The sequence below is a fragment of the Lolium rigidum genome, chromosome 4 (assembly GCF_022539505.1).
Source record: "Lolium rigidum isolate FL_2022 chromosome 4, APGP_CSIRO_Lrig_0.1, whole genome shotgun sequence".
Taxonomy (NCBI): domain Eukaryota; kingdom Viridiplantae; phylum Streptophyta; class Magnoliopsida; order Poales; family Poaceae; genus Lolium; species Lolium rigidum.
Window position 1 is genome coordinate 273,343,859 of NC_061511.1, and position 24,081 is coordinate 273,367,939.

At 48.6% G+C, this 24,081-nt stretch overlaps 3 protein-coding genes across 3 annotated transcripts; 1 reads left to right on the plus strand and 2 right to left on the minus strand.

Moving 5' to 3' along the window:
- Positions 1–3,763: 3,763 nt before the first annotated feature.
- On the minus strand, positions 3,764–4,353 carry LOC124708131. Its single transcript, XM_047239820.1, has one exon. The coding sequence runs from the start codon at positions 4,351–4,353 to the stop codon at positions 3,835–3,837; it is 519 nt and encodes a 172-aa protein (XP_047095776.1). The 3' UTR covers positions 3,764–3,834.
- A 530-nt stretch (positions 4,354–4,883) lies between these two features.
- On the minus strand, positions 4,884–15,383 carry LOC124707776 (vesicle-associated membrane protein-associated protein SCS2-like). The gene is made up of 8 exons (XM_047239471.1): positions 15,313–15,383; positions 8,362–8,432; positions 7,869–7,950; positions 7,356–7,471; positions 6,552–7,262; positions 6,328–6,387; positions 6,164–6,241; positions 4,884–5,273 (listed from the first exon to the last, which is right to left on the minus strand). Exons 1-8 carry the CDS (start codon positions 15,365–15,367, stop codon positions 5,166–5,168), a joined length of 1,281 nt encoding a protein of 426 aa, XP_047095427.1. The 5' UTR covers positions 15,368–15,383; the 3' UTR covers positions 4,884–5,165.
- Positions 15,384–22,506: 7,123 nt separating this feature from the next.
- On the plus strand, positions 22,507–23,814 carry LOC124648800 (chitinase CLP-like). Its single transcript, XM_047188503.1, has one exon. It carries the CDS (start codon positions 22,507–22,509, stop codon positions 23,812–23,814), a length of 1,308 nt encoding a protein of 435 aa, XP_047044459.1.
- Positions 23,815–24,081: the final 267 nt, after the last annotated feature.

Consider the following 24,081-nt stretch of genomic DNA (forward strand, 5'->3'; position numbering starts at 1 on the left):
ATCTCTATTTGTCAATTGCCCAACTGTAATTTGTTCACCCAACATGCTATTTATCTTATGGGAGAGACACCACTAGTGAACTGTGGAACCCCGTCCATTCTTTACATCTGAAATACAATCTACTGCAATACTTGTTCTTTACTGTTCTTCGCAAACAAACATCATCTTCCACACTATACATCTAATCATTTGTTTACAGCAAGCCGGTGAGATTGACAACCTCACTGTTACGTTGGGGCAAAGTACTTTGATTGTGTTGTGCAGGTTCCACGTTGGCGCCGGAATCCCTGGTGTTGCGCCGCACTACACTCCGCCACCAACAACCTTCACGTGTTCCTTGACTCCTACTAGTTCGATAACCTTGGTTTCTTACTGAGGGAAAACTTGTCGCTGTACGCATCACACCTTCCTCTTGGGGTTCCCAACGGACGTGTGTCTTACACGCCATCACCGCCGCTGGTGGAGCGCGCCTGGCCGCACCCTCGAGAATGTGCTCGCGCACATCGAGGGTGGGAATTCCGCCATTCTGGGGATGCCGCCTCCGGTGGCGGCTACCGTGTCGCGTCGGCACGATAGCTCCTGGACATCGAGGAGGATGCTGATGTCCTCGTCGTCGTCTGGGTCCAAGTCGGCGTGCAGGTTCGGCGGATTGGCGCCTCCGCCGTCGACACCAGCCTTGGTCAAGAAGGAGCCGACGTCTCCACCGCCGACCAGAGGGAGCAGCAGCGGCGCCCTCATCATCCGCGAGCAACCTTCCTCTCCCTCGCGCGAACGCAATAGGAAGTCATCGAAGAAGGAGGCCGCCGCCGCCGCGAACCAGCTCGCCGAGGAGGAGGCCAAGCGCGCTGAGGACGACGCGGTGGCGGAGGCGATCGCCAGGTCGCTCAACGACCTGGTCCCCACCGACAACGCGCTCCCCATCGACGCCGCGCTCGACTGGTCCAAGCGAGACTGGGAGCGGTAGGAGGCGGAGCAGCAGCGTCGCCTGCTGGACCTGGCTGCCGCGCGGCAACGCATCGTCCGCGCTGCCGCACCGGCCGCCGCAACGAACGTCGCACCCAAGCCCGTTGAGCTGATCAAGCTCGAGGAGAGCAGCGACGACGACCTCTACCAGCCAACGCCGCCACGCGCCGGCGACCCTGGCCAGGGTTCTAGCCGCTGGTACGAGGCGCCGCCGCCCGAGGACGCCGGCAACTCGAGCGACGACGACGGCGGCGGCGACTACACGGCCTTCTACCGCCATTTCGGCATGTAGAAGGCCGTATTAATTTTAGTTTATGTTTCTATGAGGCCGAATTCAAATATATGTACGAATTCAGCTACGAACTCACATATATATGTTAAATATCTTTAAATTTCGCTTATGTTTGAACGAATTTTGCCTTGTTTTGTCTGAATTCACCTTTTTTATCAAAACTTTTCATCAATGCTGGACTCGCCGCTGGGAAAATGGGTCTCCCAGGCAAAAAAAAAAAAAATGCATCCATCTGATGCTAATTAGCGCCGGATTTCGGCCTGGGGAGCCCCAACGGCTGGAGATGCTCTAAGGCTGGGGTTCTCACAAATGGAAAAAAGGACGAGGAACCTATCCCTGATCGGGCCCCTACCCAACCAGCAGGCAAACCATAATAAAGTAGGCAAACCATTGTTAAGCTGATGGCGTGGCCCAAACTTGAACATGTATTCAATTTTTTGTAGGTCATTCCAGAACCGTGAGCCCTTCCGAACCAGGGTAGAAGAGATGTCATTATCGCCTAGGTATTTAGCCCTAATAAGATCAACCTATAACCCCATGTCATTTTGACTAGAATTTCAGATCCATTTGGTTAGCACTGCCAGGTTTATGAGCTTAGTCTTTATTACTCCTAGGCCACCTAAATCTTTAGAAAACCACATAGTGTCCCAGTTAACCCAACGGAACTTCTTATTCTCCCTGACTCTCTCCCAAAAGAATCGGCACCTTGTCGTGTCCATCATAGAGTGGTTCCCATCATACATCTTGTAGAGACATATGTCAAAAGTGGGCAGAATGGAAATAAAAGAGTTAGTAAGCTCCAATCTAACCACCGAAGATAGTTTACCTTGCCAAGGGTCAATTCTATGGCCAACTGACCCCGTCACCAGTTCCCAATCCTTCCGACAAAGGCGCTTATCACTAACCGGTAAATCTAGGTCGGTAATGAGGAAGGAGTTGAGCTTGCAGTTCAGTGTCTCTCCTGATGGCAAGCACTCTGGGTTCTCACAAATGGAAAAAAAGGACGAGGAACCTATATCTGATCGGGCCCCTACCCAACCAGCAGCCAGATCAGAATAAAGTAGCCAACACATTGTTTAGGACTTTTTATATAGAGTATATTTGGTTTATAGGAAACTTTCTCATTAGATATTTTGCATGTAATCCCATAGAATTTTTTTTTCACTAGATCACTCTTCAAAATTTTCATTCGTTTAACTGCCAACTCTATGTTATGCAACCAATTCCTCGGAGAAATTTCTGCTGATCCAAACAGGCTAGTTCTTATATTGTAGATTCATGCGGTTTTTGATTTATGCAAAATTCATTTGAGCGTGTCATCTCTATTCCAGATTTCTAAATAGGTATAACTACGAAGCCCTCCGGAGAAAAATGGATATCGCCGGCCGGCCGGCACAACCATGAGCTGCCTAGGTTCTACGGCCAATGTATCCAGTAGAATCCGGCAAGTCCAAGCATGTTCCCAAAGGGATGCACACGAGCACGGCACGTGTATTCTTCAAAAGAAATGCACATCCACCAAAGAATGGACCCATCGATCGATCCCACGACACAAGCGGCTCAGTCTCTCACACATAAAAACATACGCCATGGGTACATGTATTTCCTCTCTTGCATCTTCGCTCGCCTGTCCGTGCATGCGTGCTCGCAACGCCCATAAGTCTCCGTTTTCGCTTGATTAGTTCGCCGCCGATTTGCTTGGTGCTACACCGGCGACGCTGGCGGCGGTCTTCTCCTGCGACAAGGACGACGACGCCAGCACGGGGGCAGCAACGTCTGCCTTGTTCACGTCGACTGGTTTGGCCTCCATGGGTTTTGTGGTGCTCTGCCCAAGCGATTTCCCTGCAAAGTCATATGCACACATATTTCACATCCTCTTCTATTCTAGCTAGCAAAAAAATATTCCTCCGTTCACTAATTTAAGACCGTTTAGATATTTCATAGCTGATTAGATACGGTCCAAAATAACTGAATCTACACATTAAAATTGGACTAGCTAAGAACCAAATAAGTGAATCCACCAAAAGCTAAAAAGTTTTACATTAGTGAATAGAGGGAGTACTATATGTTGAGCCAAATTTAGTAGTACTGGTTAAAATGGAATTTGAAGAGTTGATTAACTAAGCCAGACAGAGAACTGAAAAGACAAAACTGGGCAATCGCAGCAACGTTTTGCTAAAAAATGGGCAACTTCAGAATATGTTTCCAGATTCATTTACAAAGGTGCAGTTTGAGATGACTAAAGTTTACAAAAATAAAATGGACGCGGCTAATTCTCGGTCAATCTGGAACTACCTTAATTCTCGGTCACCTGGTTTCATGTGTAATTCACGTGCAACCAGGTTAAAGATATGCAATTGCACATGCATGTGTAATTACACATCCATATGTAATTCTCGTATGCATAAATCACGATGCAAATCTAACGGTGATCGAGTTGATCTGGAACTAACTTAATTCTTGGTCAACCTGAAATTAGCAAAACGGAAATAAAATAGGCTACATGCAACAGCAAAACACAAAAATAGGTTGTCGGCTCTTCTGTTCTGTAAGATTGTAACGAATATTTCCGATCGATGCTAATTCAGATTACTGCGTGACTTACCACCCTCATTTGTGGAAGCAGGAGATCCCTCCTTGGCCTCCTCGGCCACTGCTGCTTCCTTCGCTTCGTCGACCTTAACCTCGTCCACTGCCGGCGCCTCGTCGGCCATGGTGGACTTGGGCAGCTCATCCTCCTCCTTCGCAGACGGCTGCGCCGCCTCCTTGGTCACCGCCGCGGCAGCAACGCCGGGGGCGGCGACATCCTTCTTGACCGCCACCTCCTCCTCTTTCTTCTCCTCGACGACCGCGGCAACGGGCTTCTCGTCCATCACAACATCGACGTCGGCGGCCTTGGGCACACCGGCCGCCGGCTCCTTGACGACGTCCTTGATGGCAACGCAGGTGCCGTCCGAGGACGACGAGGACGCCTGGGAGGACCGGTGGCTGGCGGACATGGTGGACTTCCTCCGGAAGAGCTTGGTGCCGCGGCCGGCGCCGTTGGCGGCGGTGGTGTTGCCGGTGGCCACGTCCTCTTTGGAGCCACCGCAACCCATGGCGCCCGGCGCTGGCGGACGCCGACGACGGAGGAGGTGGAGAGGGCGAGAAAAGCTGGGAGGAGCCTCTACGGAGGAGAGGAACCGTCGGGCGATCGGGCTCCAAGGAAGGATTAGTGGAGGCGAGGAGATACCGCGGTGACGAGGCCGCTTTTGTAGCAACCCACGATCGGCCTCGCGCTACGTGCAATGTGGGTGCAGGGGTACGACAAGTTTTCATTTCCATCCTAGCTTTGTAACGGCTGACGAGCGACGACCCATCGTTTGCCACTTGCCAGCCTTTGAGAAACTCTGCCGGCCGGCACGGCTCGCCGGATTTCTGTTAGTTTAGTTGCCACCAGCTTGTCGTTTGCGTGCCAAAATGTTTTGCGTTAATTCCACTGCGATTGGCTGGCAATTGGACGTGTGTAAACAAGTTTGTGTCCATGGCAACAAATTAATCATCGATCCCAACGATTTTTTGTCGAGGTGACTAGCTCGATGCATCAAGTTTTCGGTTTGGTTCTCTGCTGACAAGAACATCTCCAACGTAGCATCTGTAGCCTCCACGGCGAATATATCTTTATCAATTATCAATCTCTATATACACAATCCAAGAATTAAGCTGGCCTATGACTATGCACTCCAGTGATTCCTGGCTCAAGCAGGAAGCGAGTAATGAAGGACATCTGAAGTCTATGGATGGCGATCATCTCAGACAAGGACTCCTCTCTGAGTACCTACCCTTCCATTATTCAACTCTGCTTCTTTTAGAAAGCTCAGCTACAGTACAAGTAGGATTTTCATCGATCTCTCCAACACACGAATCAGGCTCACACGTGCAACAGGTAACCCAGAGACACCCCAAGAATCGCTATGTAGGCCACGAACAGCGGCGGGAAGCCCGCTTGTTTTCGTGGACCGCCCTTCCTTCTGAAGATCTACATAATTAAGACGTGCAAACCGTTAGAGAAAAGTTCGGAGCTGCTAGGCTCATGAACAGCGAAAACACATTCAGTTTGTAACAACTGGCTGATGACACTGCATCCAGTAATCTTTGCAATGAAGTATTTCGGTAGGGGGTGGGGGTGGGGGCCTGGGCCTCTCCTCCAGATTTGGTCGAGAAAAACAAAACACTGAAACAGCGAAACTATTATCAACTGCACAAACAGAAGTTTCATCTAGCGCGCGGGTGCAGCAAAAAAAAAAAAGCTAAGACGTGAATTGGCATGGTTATAGAAGCGAGCAGGCCATGGTATGTTCCTGTAAACATGTGTGATGTGTCTGCAGGAAATGAACAGACATAGTACATTGAAGACTTGCATCCTGAACAAAAGTCCAGGAAGGGGTTGTCATGGTACAAATGAAAAGTCCACTATGAGGCAAGGCCTATATTATCAGATAAATATGAAGAGAGTATATCTGTATAACTGGAGTCATGATGGCAGCCATGCGGCACAAAAGAAACTGAACATTACTTAAGTACAAGGACAGATCCTGATAAAATACCATGCAAGTTCTCTGCAGTTCAGATGCTACTAGCAATAATCATTCAATACCAAACAATGATGCCAATTGTTAATAGTAGATATTTTTTTTCACTTACAAATTTTGCATGATCTCAATTTATTGGATGTCAGAAATAGATGTACTAGTGAAGATTACAGTTAAGAATCACTGGAAAGTTTAACGATGGCAGCCCTTTGCCACAGGATATGAACATTTCAATTTATCCTTGAAGCTTTGTGTTATAATAATGGGAAAAATGTATGACAAGGGAGAACAGGTTGTCTGAGAAAACTGTATATTAATAATGAAGTTAATATCTTACCATTTCATGCCGCAACTTATCACGTTCCTGGATGGTAGTTCTGGCCTCTTCCCTCAGTTTCATGATCAAATTTTCAGCCTGTAAGAAAAGGTGAATGCAACAAACAAAATGATTCTGAAGCCGTCCAGAGAATTGTTTCACATGATTCATTACAGAATTTCTACCTCTTCTAGTTTGCCTTCAAGATTAATAAGCTCCGACTTCATATTCTGAACATCCTCAACCTGGTACGAGTAACAAATAAGTTAACCAGCAGACTGCAAAGTGAACACACAGATAAAGATAAAATACAGTTTTGTAGGGAAGCAGTAGCCTGTAAGAATAGCATTTATAATAAGATAAGAAAGGGCAGAAGGACATGCAACGTAATTCAGAATTAGAAACCTACACGACATGAATGAAGATTCTCTGTGTTGACAAATATATCGCTTCTCATTTCTGTTAAAGAATATTGAGTTTCTTTCAAATGGATAGCAGATTCTGCAGAAGTAGCTGGGGCTTCGTTTAAGGGGACTCGGAAATCTCTCAGGTCAGGAGTGTTTTTTAAGGTCCTATTCATTTCTGTTGAAGAAAACTGAGTTTCTACAGAAACAGTAGGACTTCCTTTCAAACGAATAGCAGATTCTGCTGAAGTAGTTGGAGCTTCTTTTAACAGGACTGGGAAATCTCTCAGAACAGCAGGAGTTTCTTTTAAGCTCATATTTGTTTCTATTGAAGAAAATTGAGTTTCAACAGAAACGGTAGGACTTCCTTTCAAATGGATAGCAGATTTTACTGAAGTTGCTGGAGCTTCTTTTAATGGGACTGGGAAATCTCCCTGAACAGTAGGAATTTCATTTACAGGGAAAGGAATTTCACTCAAAATAGCTGGACATTCTGTTAGAGAGGGAAAGCTTGCTTTCAGGGAATAAGGGACTTGGTTCACCACATTAGGTACTTCATTCACAATATTCAATGTCTCTTTCGCCACAGGAACCTCAATGGTGGCCTTAACATTGGGCAGTCCACTGATGAGCTGCTCTGCTTCAGGCTGAGTTGCACTGACAAGGACAACTCTCAGCTTATTCTCTTCAACATATCTTCTGGTTTCTTTGGAGAACTACAAGAGGATATCAGGCAGATTAAAACTCGGGATGAAAGATGCAAACAACGTCACAAAAGGAACATGAATTACTGTGTAGTGCGAACTTACAAAAGCGGGAATAGTGCCTTCATCAGTTATACCAGCAGGAATAGCCGTAGTTTGCACAAGAAACTTGTCTTTAATTTGCAGATCTGGTGGGGCAGTCTTTTGTGCTTGCATAGTAACTGCAATACAGTTAGCACCAAAGTTAACATAACATATAATTAAAAGGTAGTAAGATTTAAGCCGAAAGACCTAAAACAAACCAATGAAATCTGAAAGCAAGCTTATCTCCACCCACTGGATCAATACAAGAAGAATACAGGAGGACTCAGCTTATCATGAATAGATCACATGAGTGGACAAGGGGATTGGTGAAGAGAAGAAATAAATGTAATTTTTAGTGTCTACGTTATCAACTGCTTTCACCAGAAAGGGAGCAGAATATTGATTTTAGCGAGGTCCACTCATGTCAATTACAAAATGAGGACAAACTAACAGAAGAACATTTCATTACAGTTAGGCCAATTGCCATTATCAGTATTCAGTATATCACCATCAGCCAGTGGATGACTACACTACCTGTAAAAACACAAGTTGCCCTTGGAAGAATAACTCCAATGTTCGGTCGAACACAGTATCTTTTTGGAGAAGTAGTTTTAACCTGGTCAAAATGTCAATCAGTAATAGAAATGAAGTACTAATCTATCTTCATTGTGTCAAGCAACAAAAAAATTCATTGATGATTGTATATAACTATATATATGCAATAACTAAGTGCAAAAGCTATCATAAGAATAACTCCAGTGTTCAGTTGAAGAGAGTATCTTTATGGAGAAGTTGTTTTAACCTGGTAAAAATGCTCGATAAGTAGTAGATATGAAGTAGTATATCTTCATTGTATCAATTAATACCCACATGCATTGATGAATGTATATCTACGCAACGACCAAATGTAAAAGCTAGGCGATATATGTCCAGTATGTTTGTGCACCGAATGTTACCATTACATTATGAGAAAACACTCAAGTATACCACACATAAACTTGAATGTAAGTTCAAATTGCATACCAACCTTGAATGCAACATATTCATCTGTCTTGTTCACAAGATGGATAGAACATGAACTTTGCTTCCTCACCTCAACTGTCAACAAGAAAATAAGATATACAATCAAAAAATTATGAAAAAAATACATTTAGATTGCTAATAAGTATTATCAAATGTGATCTAAGATCATATGAAAAAACTACTTCCAATTTTCTAATATCCGGAGCAAAACACTAACACAGTAACATTGTACCATACATGCAACAGATCAATGGTAAAAGAAGTTCAAATTTAGGTTAAAACGGTCACCACTGCGCACACGACATATAATTTTGGATAGCAGAACACACAGTCTCAACTCACAATTCTTATAAAAAAGTACAAATAAAACACATCGCATTCCCATTCAGCCAAAGAGCCATCATATGCTGTCATAAGTGCAGAAAAGAAAACTATCATCTTCCACAATCTAACAGCATCACCAATATACCCTGTTTGGTATAAATACGGAAATAAGCTCGCCTGGTCCCTTGCCGCCACTGATCCCCGGTGAAAGCTAAATCCGATGTAACTGAACACAGCTGACCAAGTATAGACCAGTGAACTAACAAGCCAGGAATGTAGAAATCTCGATTCCCCAAATGCACAACATATGGCACAACTTTAAGTATCAAATTACCAAAACGTTAATACCCACAGGCCACAGTTAGTCCCTGGCCGCGACCATGGAGACGAGCGCTGACCTGCCGCCGCCGGCCGCGTGATCTCCCTCCTCCGGCATCCTCTCCAAGCTCTGCGACCAGATCCGGAATCCCCTCGAAGCCCTCTTCCCTTCCCTCCGTCTGCCATGTAGGGGCTCGGCCTGCTGTTCCCGCGGCTGCTCCTGGAGTTTCCCCTCTCCATGGCCGCGACGGCCGCCTCTCCGGCCTCGCCGCCTCCTGCTGCCGTGCTGGGTGCAGCTCCCGCTCGACGCTCGTCGCGGCTGCCTCCTGCAGGGAGGTTTCGCAAGGAGAATAGCGGGCTGGTTGTCTCGGGCGCGGCCGTCTCCAGGCTGTGCTCTCGCGCGCCGCCCCTCCCGTCCGTGCCAGCTGCTGCAACTGCCCCGTCGGCGTCCGTGCTTGCTGCAGCGCCTGCCTCGTCGCCGCCCGGCAAGCCGTTGCCGCTGCCGCTGCCGCATGGAGCTCCGTCTTGGTCTTCCGCTGCTGCTGTCGACGATGAGCAAGAAGAGGTCATGGCACCCCAGACGCTGCTGTCTTCTTCGACTCCGTCGGGCCATGGCGGGCATGTGCAGGCTGCACCTGCGGCCCTCAACGCACCGTCTGCATCTTCGCCTGCTGCCCCCGTCGTGTCCTGGTTCGGAGCCTCCGATGCAGCTGACGTCGAGGATGATGAGGAAGAGCTCGCGCCCCAGACGCCGCGGTCTGCTACTGTAGTCGCTGCTGCGCCGTGGCCTGCTCCTTGGGTGTCCGCTTCGGACAACGACGACGAGGACAACGAAGAGGAGTTGGTTCCCCGGACGCCGCCGGCCCCCAAGTTCTTCAATGATGATGTTGTCGTTGACAAGGTTGATGGCAGGGAGGTGGAGTGTGTGGCGAGCGCGCTTGATGGATGGCAGGAAGTGATGCCGCGGCGTGGCCCGCGTCGTCCGGCTCTGCCATCCCCGTCAGTTGCTCGCCGTCCTGTTCCTGCTTGGCTCAAAGGTAGATGTTGCAGGTGCCTAGCCCCTGGTCACCGTGCTGCGGTTTGCTGTGACCCCTTGAGGTGCTCTCGATGCTTTGAGAATGGTCATCGGGCACGTGATTGCCATAACGCTTGGCGTCCTCTTAGCTTGTTGGCAGGCCTTGTCGCTTCGTCGCCCTGCCAAGCGAAGGCTCCGCATCGGGCTCAGGTTGAGGTCTCGCTCCCGTCCGATGTGCCTCTTCGTCGGTCCTGGGCGTCAGTTGTTTCTGCTCCCTCTTTGGCCTCGACGGATATGCAATCTGCTATGGAGAAGCCAGCTGAGTCCTTTCAGGAGGCCGTTCGTCCTCTTCAAGAGGCTATTGTTTCCTTGCACGGCTGGATGCTAGCGATTGGGGGCTTTCTGGAGCGGGCGGAAGCTGTGTTGGGTAGGCTCTCCCAGACTCCCGTCGATCCTTTGGTTCCTCCTGATGTTGGCAAAGTGGGCACAAGTGGAGAGGGCCTTCATAGTTGTTTCTCTCCTCGTGCTACGGTGTGCTCGGCGATCAAGGCTCCGATTATGCAGATCATGCCTGAGCTCCTAGAGTTGTGTGGTGGTGTTGTTACGCCTCCCCCAGTTGAGGAAGTTAGGCCCGCTTCGCACGAGTTATCGGATGCGGCTTCTCCACCGTGTCAGGCACCTGAGAAGTGTGCTGATGTTGACTTTGCAGTCTCTCCCTCGCCTGAGTCCGGCAGACAGGTAGTTCTTATTGGTGATGGGGTCGCCAAGTCTGGGTTGTTGCCAACTGGAGCTGTCGTCGCCCGAGAGGTTTGCGACTTCCTCGCCACCTTGGCTGTTGCCTATCCTCGGTCCACAGTTGGTTGACGGGTACCGCTCAATGTCGTGGCCTGTCTTTTCGGCGCGGCGTTCGAGTGTGGGGGTTGAGTGCTTGTTAGTGTCGCCTTGTGGTCTATGTGGGTGTTGTTGGTGTGGGCTTTTCCCGGTTGTTGTAGGTTTTCGTCCGGTTTTCTCCTAAAAACCGGACACCTTCTTCTTAATTAATGGATGAGGCAAAGCTTTTGCCTCCGTTTCAAAAAAAAAAAAAACAGTTAGTCCCTGAAATTTGTCCCAATAAAACTAACATAATCTCTAGTGATAACTGTTTCAACTGGAATAAAAAATGTAATACTGTTGAAAATGTTTTTCAGGAAAATTAACTAATTCCCAGAAGCTAAGCAATTGTTAACATTACAATACAACACAGGGAAAGAAAATTTCAAAAAAAAAAAAAAACTAACAGACACACCGCTGCATTACATGGTCACACCACATTCTGATTTCAAGGCTGATTAAACCCTCGCAGCAACCCAGTCGCTCCTTCAAATCCCAACCCAACAGAAGCGAGATAGAACAGCAAAGGAATCAGAAATTCTTTTTGCAGAATTATACATGACCAGCTAACTGACTATGGACTAGCTGACACCCCAAATAGCGCCTCCAAGTTCACGGATAGGGAAAAAATCACGGGAGTTCGCCTGTCCAGCTTGGCCGCTACTGCTGGCGCCAGCCGTCGTGGCCCTGATCGACGAAATTGGCTCCGCAACCGCCATCTCCGACTCTCAGAACCTAAGATCTCCATCGACATGTCCATCGCCTTCCCCGACCTGTCCCAGGCACGCACAGGGGATAACCTAAGCATCCCGGCAAGGGCGCTCGGTCACAAGGAGTAAAGGACGCCTACTCTGGCACGCGCGTACTGCTCACCAACACAGACACCAGCAATGTCTTCGCCAAAAACAGGCACTCCGTTTTAGGCAACATGAAGAAATCATCGCCCAGGCCGTCCCATGCTCACAGGAGCAAAATGTGATTTGCTACTAGCCGTACCCCGCTACTCTATTTGCATGTATAATGCTAGCACTCATCTACTAGAATTGTCAGAAATAAAAGCAAACAAGTATTATGAGATTGATGCGAGTTACTGTGTTGGTACGATGTCTGTATTGCCAGTTCAGTTAACTGAACATCTATGTTCAGCTGTTGTTGTCCAACAGAGGAAATTGTGTTGTGCAATCTCTGCTGGGGTCCTAGCTGCCAGACGCGGGCTGTCGAAGGGTTCCAGCGGTGGGGCGGAGCGAGCCGTTTTATCACCTGCATTGCAGCTTCATGACCATCTTGAGCTGCTTTCACGTCATCCTTGAGCATCACAACACTAACATAAACAGATTTCATCAATGAACTAACTCCTAAACATTTTTATGCTTTTGGTACCACCATTGGAAACCCTGGAGCTGGGTTTGCTGGGATCTGTATTTTGTTTACCCTGCAAGCATTTGATGGAACAGGTCATCTTACAAAGTGGTATGCTGCACTAGGTGCTAGAGCATCTGAGGCATCCACGCTGTTGCACGATAACCTTAACATCACTGTCATTGTGGATACCGACTGCACTTGTACCTAACCAATCTAGCTGGTTGGTATGTAAATCACCATGTACAACATATGTACCCATGCAAGTCAGTAATGGAAATAGTTGTCTGCGGCTCTTTCCCCTCTCGCATGCTTTCACACTCGGACTGGAGCAATTGTACCTAAACAATCTTGTTGTTCAAACGCATCAACGTAGAGCAATATCCCAGCTACTTTTGATAGATAAATTTGTCCCCAGAAATTGTTAAGGTAAAGGTTTCACCAGAAATCCTCACAAGAACACTTTCCATCCTTGAAATGGTGAAACCGGTACAAATCTCGCACAACAATCTCTCTATCTGTGGCTCGGCTTACATACTTGATTGCTTCATGGCAGTCCACACAAACACGAAGATTCTTGAAGATCCTAAGTGGAGTTCCACTCGGAGTGCTGATGATCCCAAACGCGATGGCAAGCTTCTCACTATGGAACTTCAGAGCTGTTTCCCTCTGTTCCTCCTCTACATCATGAGCAACAAGATCAGTTCTACTTGTATACCCCAGTTCCTTCAGTCTCTCCATCAACTTCTCCAAGTAATCGTAGATTTCAGTTGATCTTGGGTGCGCTATGTCTCCTGCAACAAATGTATGCACAATGTTCTTCAGATGGATCCAAGATCGTCCGGGTTGCTTCCAGACCCTCTTTTCCCGCATGGAACTTCTGAGCTTCAAAGTGTCAAGCCATTTGCTGTGAGTGGCATACATGTTTGACATCATAACATATGATCCTGCATCACATTGTTCCAGTTGAATCAAATTTCCGGAAGCAAGCTTTGCGTGGTCCATGTCCTTGTGAACCCGACAAGCAGATAGTAGTGTCTTCCAAACAATAGCTTCGTGCTTAATCTTGTTTTCCATGATGAAGTTATTTGCTTTGTCGAGCAGTCCAGCTCGACCATAAAGATCAACCATGCAATTGTAATGCTCAATGCTTGGAACAATTCCATACTCATCTTGCATAAGCTTAAAGAAGCGGTCTCCTTCAGTCACCAACCTGCCATGGCTACAGGCAGATAGAACACCTACGAGGGTAACCTCATTGGGTTTGATTTTTTCTGCAGTCATCATGTTGAAGAGTTGTATGGCCATCCTGCTTTTCCCGTGCGACGCGTAGGAGCACAGCATCGAAGTCCAGAGAGCAACGTTCTTGGTGCGAGCCCTGCTGAACATCCTGCAAGCATCGTCAAGGTTGCCGCACTTGGCATACATGTCGACGATGGCAGATGCCAACGGCGCATCAATGCTGTGCCCTAGCTTCTCGACGCATCCGTGAACTTGCCTGCCTTGTTCAACCATCCCCGCATTTGCGCACGCCGCAACTGCGCTGGTGAGGGTGAACCGATCCGCTGCAACCCCTCGACGCAGCATCAAGCGGAAGAACTCGAGAGCTTCCTCCTCCCTGCCATTCTGGATGTACCCAGCGACCATCGTGCTCCACGCAAAGTTCACGTCACCGGTAAGACGCGAGCATCTATCGAAGATCGCCAGAGCAGAGTCCATCGCGCCGCACTTGCAGTACATGTCCATGAGAGAGCTCCGAACAAACGCGTCGGCCTCCGTCGCAGCCATCAGCACACGGCCATGGAGCTGCCGCCCAAGGCGCGGCAAGGAGAGCATGCCAGCCAAGGCAAGCGCGGTGGAGTACGTGTAGTGGTTAAACGCCACCCCGGCCCGCGCCATACGATGCAGCCGGTCCAGCGCCTCGGCAGGGCAGCTGCTCCGCATCAAGCCGCTGATGATGGTGTTCCAGCTCGAAGCGTCCCGCACCGGCGACGCGTCGAAGAGCCGCATCGACCCGAGGACGTCGCCGCTCTGCAGGCACGCGCCGATCACGATGTTCCAGGACACGGCGTCCGCCTCGGGCATCGCTGCGAACGCCCGCCGGGTCCGCCCGTAGTCGCCGCACTTGGCGTACATGTCGAGGAGCGCGTTGCTGAGCACCCCGTCCATGCGCGCGTTGTTCCGCACCATCCAGCCGTGGACTCGCCTGCCTGGTTCTGCGGAACCGAGCCCCGCGCAGCATTTGAGGACGGCGGCGAGGACGAACTTGTTTGGTGGGAGTTGGCTGGTTTGGGCGAGCATCTCGGCGAACGTGGCCAGGCCGTCCCGGTGCCGGCCCCCGCGCGCGCAGGCCGCGATGGCTGATGTCCATGCGGATGCGGTGGCCCGCTTGGGGGTTTCGTCGAGCGCCCTGCGTGCATCGTGGAAGTGGTGGCCTCTGGGGACGCGGCTGCTCGGGAGGGAGAGGGGCTCGCGGGGAATCGGGACTGGTCCTGCTTGGGGCGGTGTTGCGGGGAGGGAGTGGAGGAGCGGCGCGGTGGAGGGAGGCGAGCAGGAGAGAGTCGGCGGGGATAGCAGCGCAGCCCCAGGTCTCCGCGCCGCGTACCTCATGAATCGGATTGGCCGCTAGTGCGAATCTGGAGGCGACGCGCCGTCGGATGGAAGGGCGCGCATGGAGTCTGAGGTAGCGAGGCCGACGCCGGCGCGGAGGCGAGCGGCGGAGATGGCTGGTGCAGGCAGCCTTGGAGGAGCCTTGAAGGGCGGTTGTTTTTTTTTGTGCGTGCGTGCGGGGAGCCTTAAAGGAAGGGTGGTTAACGATGGCTCTGGTTAATGTTGTTTTTTCCCCATTTCCCAATGGCACACCGCGCCATGAGAGCACACCGGAGTCCGGTGACCGGACCACGCCGCCATGAGCGAAGCGAAGCGACCACGAGCGCCTCACACCGAAACCACCACCGGATTACACGCTACGGCGCACTCAATCCAGCCGCGGCCGCGGAGGGGTCAGGACTCGGGACGAGGAGTAGGAGTAGGAGGAGGAGGAAGGGCTTGCATCGATCGGGTGCTTACAGAGGAACTGGAGCTCGCGGGGCCGGATCTCGACGAGGCCCTCCGCGCTCCCCATCGCCGCCTTCCCCGACCGCCGCGCGGGGCAGCGAGAGATCGCAGCCGCACCACCTGCTCCTGCTGCCGCTCGCCGGTGAGCGCCCTGGAGGTGGCGCGCGGCTGGAGGTCGGTGTGCAAGTATATATCCCGTCGCAGCCCGCGCGCGCGTGCGTGCCTATCACGGCGTCGCCGTCGGGAAGGGGGCAAAGGGCAGTGAAGGCGACGGACGGACGGGGACGCCACTCCGCCTCAACGACGCTTTCGGTTTGGGCGGTGGCCGCCGCAAAAGTGGTGTGGAGCCCAGGGTTGGGTGGGCCCCCCGACCAGGGACAGGGACCGGCTGGTTCCGGATTGCAGTGATTGCGAGTAGGTGGTTCTCTGCTGGGATCACCCTGGTATAGTATCTGGGCCCACGTGTCAATAAATCATGTCGGGGTTTAGGCACTGCGTAAAAGGTCGTGACATCTGGCAACCTACAATGGATCACGCGCTCGCCCAGTTTCAATAGCGTGGTGCACACCATCTCAAAGAAAGGTTATGAACTTTTTTCACATACATGCTCTTATAATTCAAAATCTATAAAACTCATACTTATGATTTTTCCCATTTACTTTACCATAAAACGGGCTTGCTGGGGCCAAACATCCGCATTCCCGTGCCACCCCATAGGTCTCATCGTCGCGTAGCGACCCAAACATCTATTTGTAATTTTTATTACTTTTGAGATTGCTTGTACTGCCGTTAATGACTATTAATAGATTGACTGGATTTTAGAAAAGACAAGATATCGACCATCATGGTCATATTTTAGTCAAATCAAAAGTATGCTTCCGAGTAAAATAATTAGCTTCAAGATATATCAATATAGTTCATGATTACGACCACAACCAAAGAAGGCTAATTACATGGAAACAAGAAATCATTCCGATCCAATCCCGGAAATATGTGAGATGATATAGTTTGGGACGGGATCTATACTTTCATCATCTCTATGAGTTTTCCCTTGGATGCATCCTCCATAGTTAATAGTTTCTACCACGAAGCAGTATCCCCTATGCTAGTATCCCTTATTTCCTTACTGGTACCTAGAGCGACTATTTCTTAGTCGAGATCTATAGTTGCTAGATGAAGACTTATCATCTCTTCGTACTTATACAAATATTAGTGTTTACGATTTTATGATTCTTAACATCAAATTAGAAATTGTTATTTCTTAGTCTTTGTCATTACCAACAATGTCCTGCTTCGTTGTCTCCCCGTATCCTTCAACAAGGTCGTCGAAGCTGCCACACCCTTATTTACCGCCCTTGTCACCTAAGCCATTGTGGCCAATCGTGAGGCCAGCCATCGATGTTTCTCTCGTACTCAAAGGTGCAGCTTAGTCATCGCCACCATGGTAATTAAGCCAGGCAAAAAAATCATATGAATGGTGCTAATCATTTTCAAAGACCGGATCTAGGTCAACTCTCCAACCAAAGTGACATTTTTTTCCTCCGATCTAGGGGGGACATCGCCCGCTAGGTGTTCCGTGAGGTTGGCTCTCTAGATCTGGAGCGGTGGCTCTGGTGGATGTGGATGTTCATGATCGAGGTGCCATCTACTGCAACCCCCTTCGACCTAGCCTCTCCGTGGACCCCTGGTAAAGATACCAGCGGATTTGTAAAGCGCTTCGTCGGTTCCGTTTCATGCTTCTAAGAGGCAGCGACATGCGGCGATGCATGTGGTAGCATCTAAGGTATGTAAGGTGTTGCGATCCATATGGGTGGTGGTCAAATATCGGGGGTCATTGTAGGTATTTCCTCCTCCACCTTGGCTCCGGCTGAAACGTAAATTTGATTTGATCTGCCGTACGAGCGACAACGACACCTTGGCATCGTTTCCTTCATGGAGGCGTCACCCTAGGATCATGGGTTCTCTTCAGCCGGTCGATGTGAGTGTGTATATAGACTGTTGTGATGTTGCCCACAATCATATAGGCTTACAAGACCCCCGCCAATAGTTCACCCAAATCTCTAGAAAAATGTCGACCTTTGCGAAGGGTAAGACACTCTCTCCGCACGCGACGGGTGGCACGTTGTGATGCAGGAAAATGCCAGGGAAGTAGTCTTCATGCTCGCCACTTGTCGCAAAGAGAAACAAAGTGATGAGGGGGTGAGAGAATGACAGGGGACGGTGGGTTGTCTCAGTTTTTCTTTTCTTTAAATTCTTTCTCAAAATGAAATATCTTAAGAACCATTCGTCGAAATTACGAACTGTTTCACTTTTGAGCCGTACATTGAGATCTTCAAAACTAGATCTCATGTTGATAGGTTTCAAGAGAGAAAAATCCTAATTTCTAAACTAGTATGATTGTACTCGTGATTTTATCTATAACTCTACTCGGTTTTCACTGAGTTCTCGTACATCAGTGTATTTAGGATTTCACTACGAGTATACTTCTACAATGATGGACGTACATATATGCCGGGTGGGCCATGACATACCCTGCAGCCCAGCTGGCCAAGCCCATATAAGTAGGTACCAAACGTGGAAAACACAAGGGTATAGGTGGACCCTATTTTAAAAATATTGCAAAAATGCTATTTAAATGTTTTAGAAAATGAAATATTTTTTGCACATACATATTAATTTGGTATTACTCGTGCAACTTTTAAGAGAAAATACAATTGTATGTGACCTAAGTAAAAAAAATACAAATCAAGTCCTTATATTAATTTTTTAATATCAAGGTTCAGGCGCTTAGAGCTTATGCATTTAGTGCGTGCTTAAGCGGTGCTAAAGCATTCTTGACTTAGTCAACAGTAGGACCAAAAACTAGCGAAAATCAGAAATTTCAGGCCAAAGAATAAGTATTATTTGAACAGAACAGTGGAATAAAGATAGCTTACCGAATCAGATCAGTACACAGTACATCGTATCATACAATCAGAGATCAATTGTTCATATTTCAGTTTTAGACTTTTAGTCCAGCATAACGATTCAGAATCCAGGAATCATATCATATTAGGTATATCACAGAATTCAGAATTCGGAAATCAGATCAATACACAACAAGTTCACAACATAAATTCAGAAATCATAGTAGGTGTATCACCGATCAGAATTCAGAAATCATACTAGGAAAAAGGATGTCACAAGATTGGGCGCGCTAAAACCCTCGCTCGCGCCAAAAGTTACCGTGTCCCGACAATTTCCCGTGGGTCCAAAAGTTACCGCACATAACGCTTCAGGATTGCTTTTTCAACGCTCTTGCGTGCCTAATCATGATTTTTTTAAAAGCGTAATGATTAATCGCGCCTAGTGCTTAATTAGCCGCTTTGGCCCTAATCGATGCGGTACCCCTCCGCTTCACGGTTCATCGCGCTTAAGCGACCGCTTTTTTCCGCTTTCCCGAACCTTCTTTAATATACGACATAAGTTACATACTTTTATATTTTAGTTTCAAAATTAAAATGCACCTACCGGCAGGGAGCGGTGTTTTGGAACATGGGTCCATATGCTCTCAATATTTCGAAATGCATCTTACATACATTTTAAATTTTAAAAAATTGAAACTAAAAGTTCGCACGTACATCTTCACGTGCTACGCGCTCACAAAGTCGTTTCATAAAAAATCGACTTATCATGTGACATGTAAAAACACAAAATTCAGTGCTAAAAATAATGTTTTTCATAAGATAAACTTCTCTTTTTTATATAGACCACACAAAATATTGGTTTTTCGTGAAACTTGACGAACGCACGTATATTATGAAGATGTACATGTAGAATATTTTGTCCAAATTTTTCGACATTTCAAAATATAATTTTTTCGTAGAGGGAGCATACGCATTCGGGAGCCGAATTGAATTTCCGCCTGCATGCATGCATTCACTACAGTCTAAACGCATTATTAATAAGGTATTTTTAGTATCTTTTATTTTATTATTAAAAAAGGGTTCATGCACCCAAGTTCACCAAATCGACGTTTGATTAAAATCCAAACCACTATATTGATTTATCTCTGTTGTGTGCGGTTGACCCGATCAAGTGCATTGGAATTTGGCGGTGCATTGCCAATCCCCAGGCTTGGACTTTTAGTAATCTATAATCACTCTACGGATCGATGGATCGACAACATGTACAGTACTTGACTCAGTCGCGTTAATCTTGACTAAACAACTACAACATCGATATATAATCACGAGGGTCCGCTGTCCTCGATGGAGCCGGTTCGCGATGTGTCTGCCCAGGTTGGCCGTGTTGAGCAACACCACCATTAACTACCTCATGTAATACCCCGTGGATCTCACGGCCACCATCGCGTGCACGCCGCTCGCCAGGCAGGGCGTTCCTAAGAAATTGGAGGCCATGTGCAAAACTAAAATTAGGCCATGTCGGCAAACATAGAAGTGCTATAACTCAGCTAGCTATAGATGCTCTTAGTCTGGAGATTGATGTTTGACTTTTAGAATGCAGTACATCAGGCAATCCAAATTGAGATGTAGTAGTAGATCTTTCTAAATATACATAACCTCCACACATCTTCCCTTCAAGTCCAAATCAACCAGGACACATCATGTCACGGCTCAAGCTCATCCACGCATCGATCCACTATAATTACTAATGGCACCTAGGGTCAACGGAACCTGAATACCCTAGCGCCCTCTAAAATCCGTATTTTCAAATCTCCAAAACTTTGAAATAAATTTTTGCATGTAAAAGATGCACGCATGTATGTGCGTGCCAATTATTATACCTAAATTCGAAAATATTTAGCTTAGCTAAAAATCACAAGTTTCAGATAAATAGTTTAAAGGAAACTTTACCTCTCTTGATTTTGTTTTGTAATTGTGATTGGGTAACTATGTAACTTATTGCTAAATTAAGTTTAATCAGGTTCCATAGTATTCAGGTTTCACAAATTTCCTTTAATCGATTCACTTGATCTTCCATCTCGCCATCTCAATTTGGCATATATTGAAACTGATCTTATACTACCGCGCGCGATATAAGACTAGCCTACTAAAAAGCTGTTGCACCACGTGATATTGATCGGACGCTCGGGACGAGTGAGCACCGCCTAAGACAAAAATAAGCTCAGGCAGTAATTAGATTTTGGGGTCTAATAATACCCATAGCAATAGCCGGTTCCACACTGAGAGTGGTTATATGTAGGCCGAGCTACACGTAGGCCACTTTTTGAATCTATAAAAGTTTCATTTTAGACATGTAAAAAAAATCGTAAAAAATGATATAGACAATATTGTAATCTACAAATATGTAAAATTCAGAATGAAATATGTTGTGTTTTGGACTCAGAAAAATTAACAAATCTTGATTTCATCATTGGTGAATAGTAGTAAACAGTACATTATAATCTAGATTTTGTCATTTTGTGAGATTTTGTTATTTTTACTGAGGGCAAAATACAATATATTTCATTCTGAAAATTTACCATTGATAGAGTTCAACATTCTCTACATCTACGTATTTTTTCAAAATTTTCTGAAACAATAAAATTGAAAGTTTTGAAGTTTTTGAGAAAAAAAGCAACCGGGCTACATGTAGCCCGGGCTACAAAACAGGTTTTCAGTTCCACACTCAACTATTTTCTTTGTCTTTGAACGGATACCACATGTGTGACTGATGCAACATCTCTTTGCGGGTCAAAAATGGCCCGGAAACCCCAGATGGTATAACAACATATTCGAAAATATGCTATTATGGTGTCTGGTATTGCAGGGTTTGTTGTGGACGAGGCTCTCTAAATCTTCAAAATAGACCGCAACACAGATCATAACCTTGGAAAACCTATAGAGGGACTCCATGATCATATCTTCACCAACTCGAAGATACTCATGGGCGTAGTCGGATGGAATGCCATATGTGAGGACTCTCATTATTGTGAATATGTTTTGGAGTGCGCTAAATCCAAGCAAGACGGTGACATTTTACTTGCGCTTAAAATAGAGAGTTTTTTTCTTGCAAGTTTTGATGATCTCATTGAATCATATATGTTGGTACCTCGGCGAAGTAATCCCACTGAGCATATTGTGGCCGAGTGCTCGCTTGCGAGAAATGCAAACCCGACCGACTTTGGATCCCGACCGCCGCTTCTTCATCCTCTCCTCGAGCTCCTTCATGGTGAGAGCACCACTATTTTCTCGATATCATCGTCGAGCAGCTCGTTCAAATTGGAGCCGTTTTATGACGATAAATCCTCCATCAAAAACAGCGTGCACGGGCTCAATAGGATCTACAAACTAATCAGCATAATTACTACGGCGCGGTGGCCATGCGGATGCATCGAAAGAATGGAAATCGACAAAACTTCGGTGGCGGTCGTTTCGCAGCGATTTGGCGCGACAGGCCATTCTCCAGACTAGAGATCCGAGTTTCGATACCGAGTAGAAAGACTGCAAAGAAAGAGTTCTCACTTCCCGCTACCAATCTTATTCCCACTTCTGCTTATTGCTTATTGTCGAGTAAACACTTCTGTTTACCAAATCTAATTTTCCGATGGCAACTGCTTGCTTCCTCTTTGATTCGGGTAGGTGCGGGGAGCTTCGCGGACACCGGTGGAAGGGTAGGGAGGCTACCACGCCAGCGCCCTTGAGCTCGGAGCGGGATCCATAACAGCACCGATCGTAGGCGGGATACCGTCGATGCGACCACGAACCGCCTCTCGTGGTTGGGGAACATGCGCAGTGGGGCCGTTTCTACCGTCTAGAATCGGGAGGGGGCAAAGAACACGGCTGAAATCTGCAGCGGAGCTCTGGGACGCCCGCTGAAATGACCGCGCGGGGCTGAAATGGCCTTCACGCCAACGCCTCGCACGATTTGGCCCTAGAATCCACTCTTATCCGGATTGAGAGGCCGTGCCGATGCTGCATAAAAAAATGCAGAATTTACGGGTTTGCATGGTCTAGTGTAGGCAATTTTTTCGGCTAAAACCGCATGCGAGCGGTTATTATGCGGATTTAACCCATATAAGGTATGCTAGAGATGCTTGAAGGGATCTACAGTAACATGGAGAGATTAATGCTGGACTTTTACAATGCTGCACATCCAAGGATCGGAATTGAGATGCAGATTTTATTTTATTTTTAGATGCAGGTCTTTCTAACTATAAAACCCCCACCCAAGCACAGTTTGTCACAGCTCAAGCTTTCACCAATGCATCTCCACGTGAACTTCCCGCTCGCCATATCGCTGCTGCTGGTGCTATCACCTGCAGCGGTGCGCCGGTGCGCAGCGCAGGAGAGGACCGGCGACGCGCCACCGTACAAGCCGCTAGTCTCTCCCCTCGCCAGGGACTCCGCCACCTCCCTCTACACCATCTCCATCCAGGACAGCGGCCCCCTCGTCGTGGACCTTGCCGGCCCGCTCGTCTGGTCGACGTGCACGTCCGACCACCCAACGTTCTCCTGCAGCTCCCGCGAGTGCGCCTCCGCCAACGGTGACGGTGTCACCCCGGCGCCGGCGCCGGCGCCGAGGCCGAGCTGCCGTAAGCGTCCGAACTGCGCCTGCACTGCGCACCCTTGCAACCCGGTCACCGGCCGGTGCGCGGCGGGGGACCTCACAAGCTCCCCGATGTCCGCCAACACCACGGAAGGGCGGAGCCTGCTTCCGCACCCGGTGTCGTTCTCCACCGTGGCCTCGTGCGCGCCGGAGAACCTTCTGCAGTCGCTGCCGGCGGGCGCCGTAGGCGTCGCGGGGCTGTCGCGTGCGCCGCTGTCCCTGCCGTCGCAGCTCGCGGCGCGGCGCGGGCTCGGAAGCAGGTTCGCGCTGTGCCTGCCCGGGGTGGCCATGTTCGGCAACACCACCATCTACCTCATGGGCTTCCCCCTGGAGCTAACAGCCATCATCGGGCGCACGCCGCTCGTCAAAAACCCCAAGCGCAGCGGCGATTACTACATCCCCGTCGTCGCCATCACCATGGTCTGGACCAGCGGGGACACCCCGGCGGCCCTGCCGCCCCGCGCGCTCGAGCTCGACCCGGCCACTGGCCGCGGCGGCGTCACGCTGAGCACCGTGGCACAGTACACGGCCTTGCGCTCCGACGTGTACGGCCCGTTCCTCCAGGCGTTAGACGCGGCCATCGGCGCGCCAGGGACGACCGTGAAGAAGGTGCCGGAGGTGGCGCCGTTCAAGCTGTGCTACGACGGGTGGTCGCTGAGGCCGCTGAAGCGGATGGGGTGGGACGTGCCGATCATCCGGCTGGAGCTGGCCGCGGGGGCCTCGAGCAACTGGACGATGTACAGCGGCAACTCCCTTGTGCAGGTGGGCGACCGCACGATGTGCCTCGCGTTCCTGGAGATGGCGGCCGGTGGCGGCTCGGATGACGGGCCGGCGGTGGTGATCGGCACGCACCAGCTGGAGGACAACCTGCTGGTGTTCGACGCGGACAATGAGGAGCTCAGGTTCAGCGGCATTCTTAGGGGATCCGGCGCCACCTGCAGTAGCTTCAACTTCACCGCATAAGCAGGCCTATTGCGCGCAGTGGTGCAGCAACGTCTTGTGCTCAGTTGACTTGGTCACTACTTCCTTTTGGTCGTGCAGGGACATTTGCCTTTCTTTTCCTAGAGATAATAAAGCTAAGGTTTTCTATCGGCTCGACTTTTCTGATGTCAACAATATGGAAACACTAGACGATATCCTGTTTTTTTTTTTTTACAGTGGGGCAATCGATCCCTAAACCGGGCCAGCCATAGTGCAGAGAATAAATAAATACACAAAACTGCATAAGTA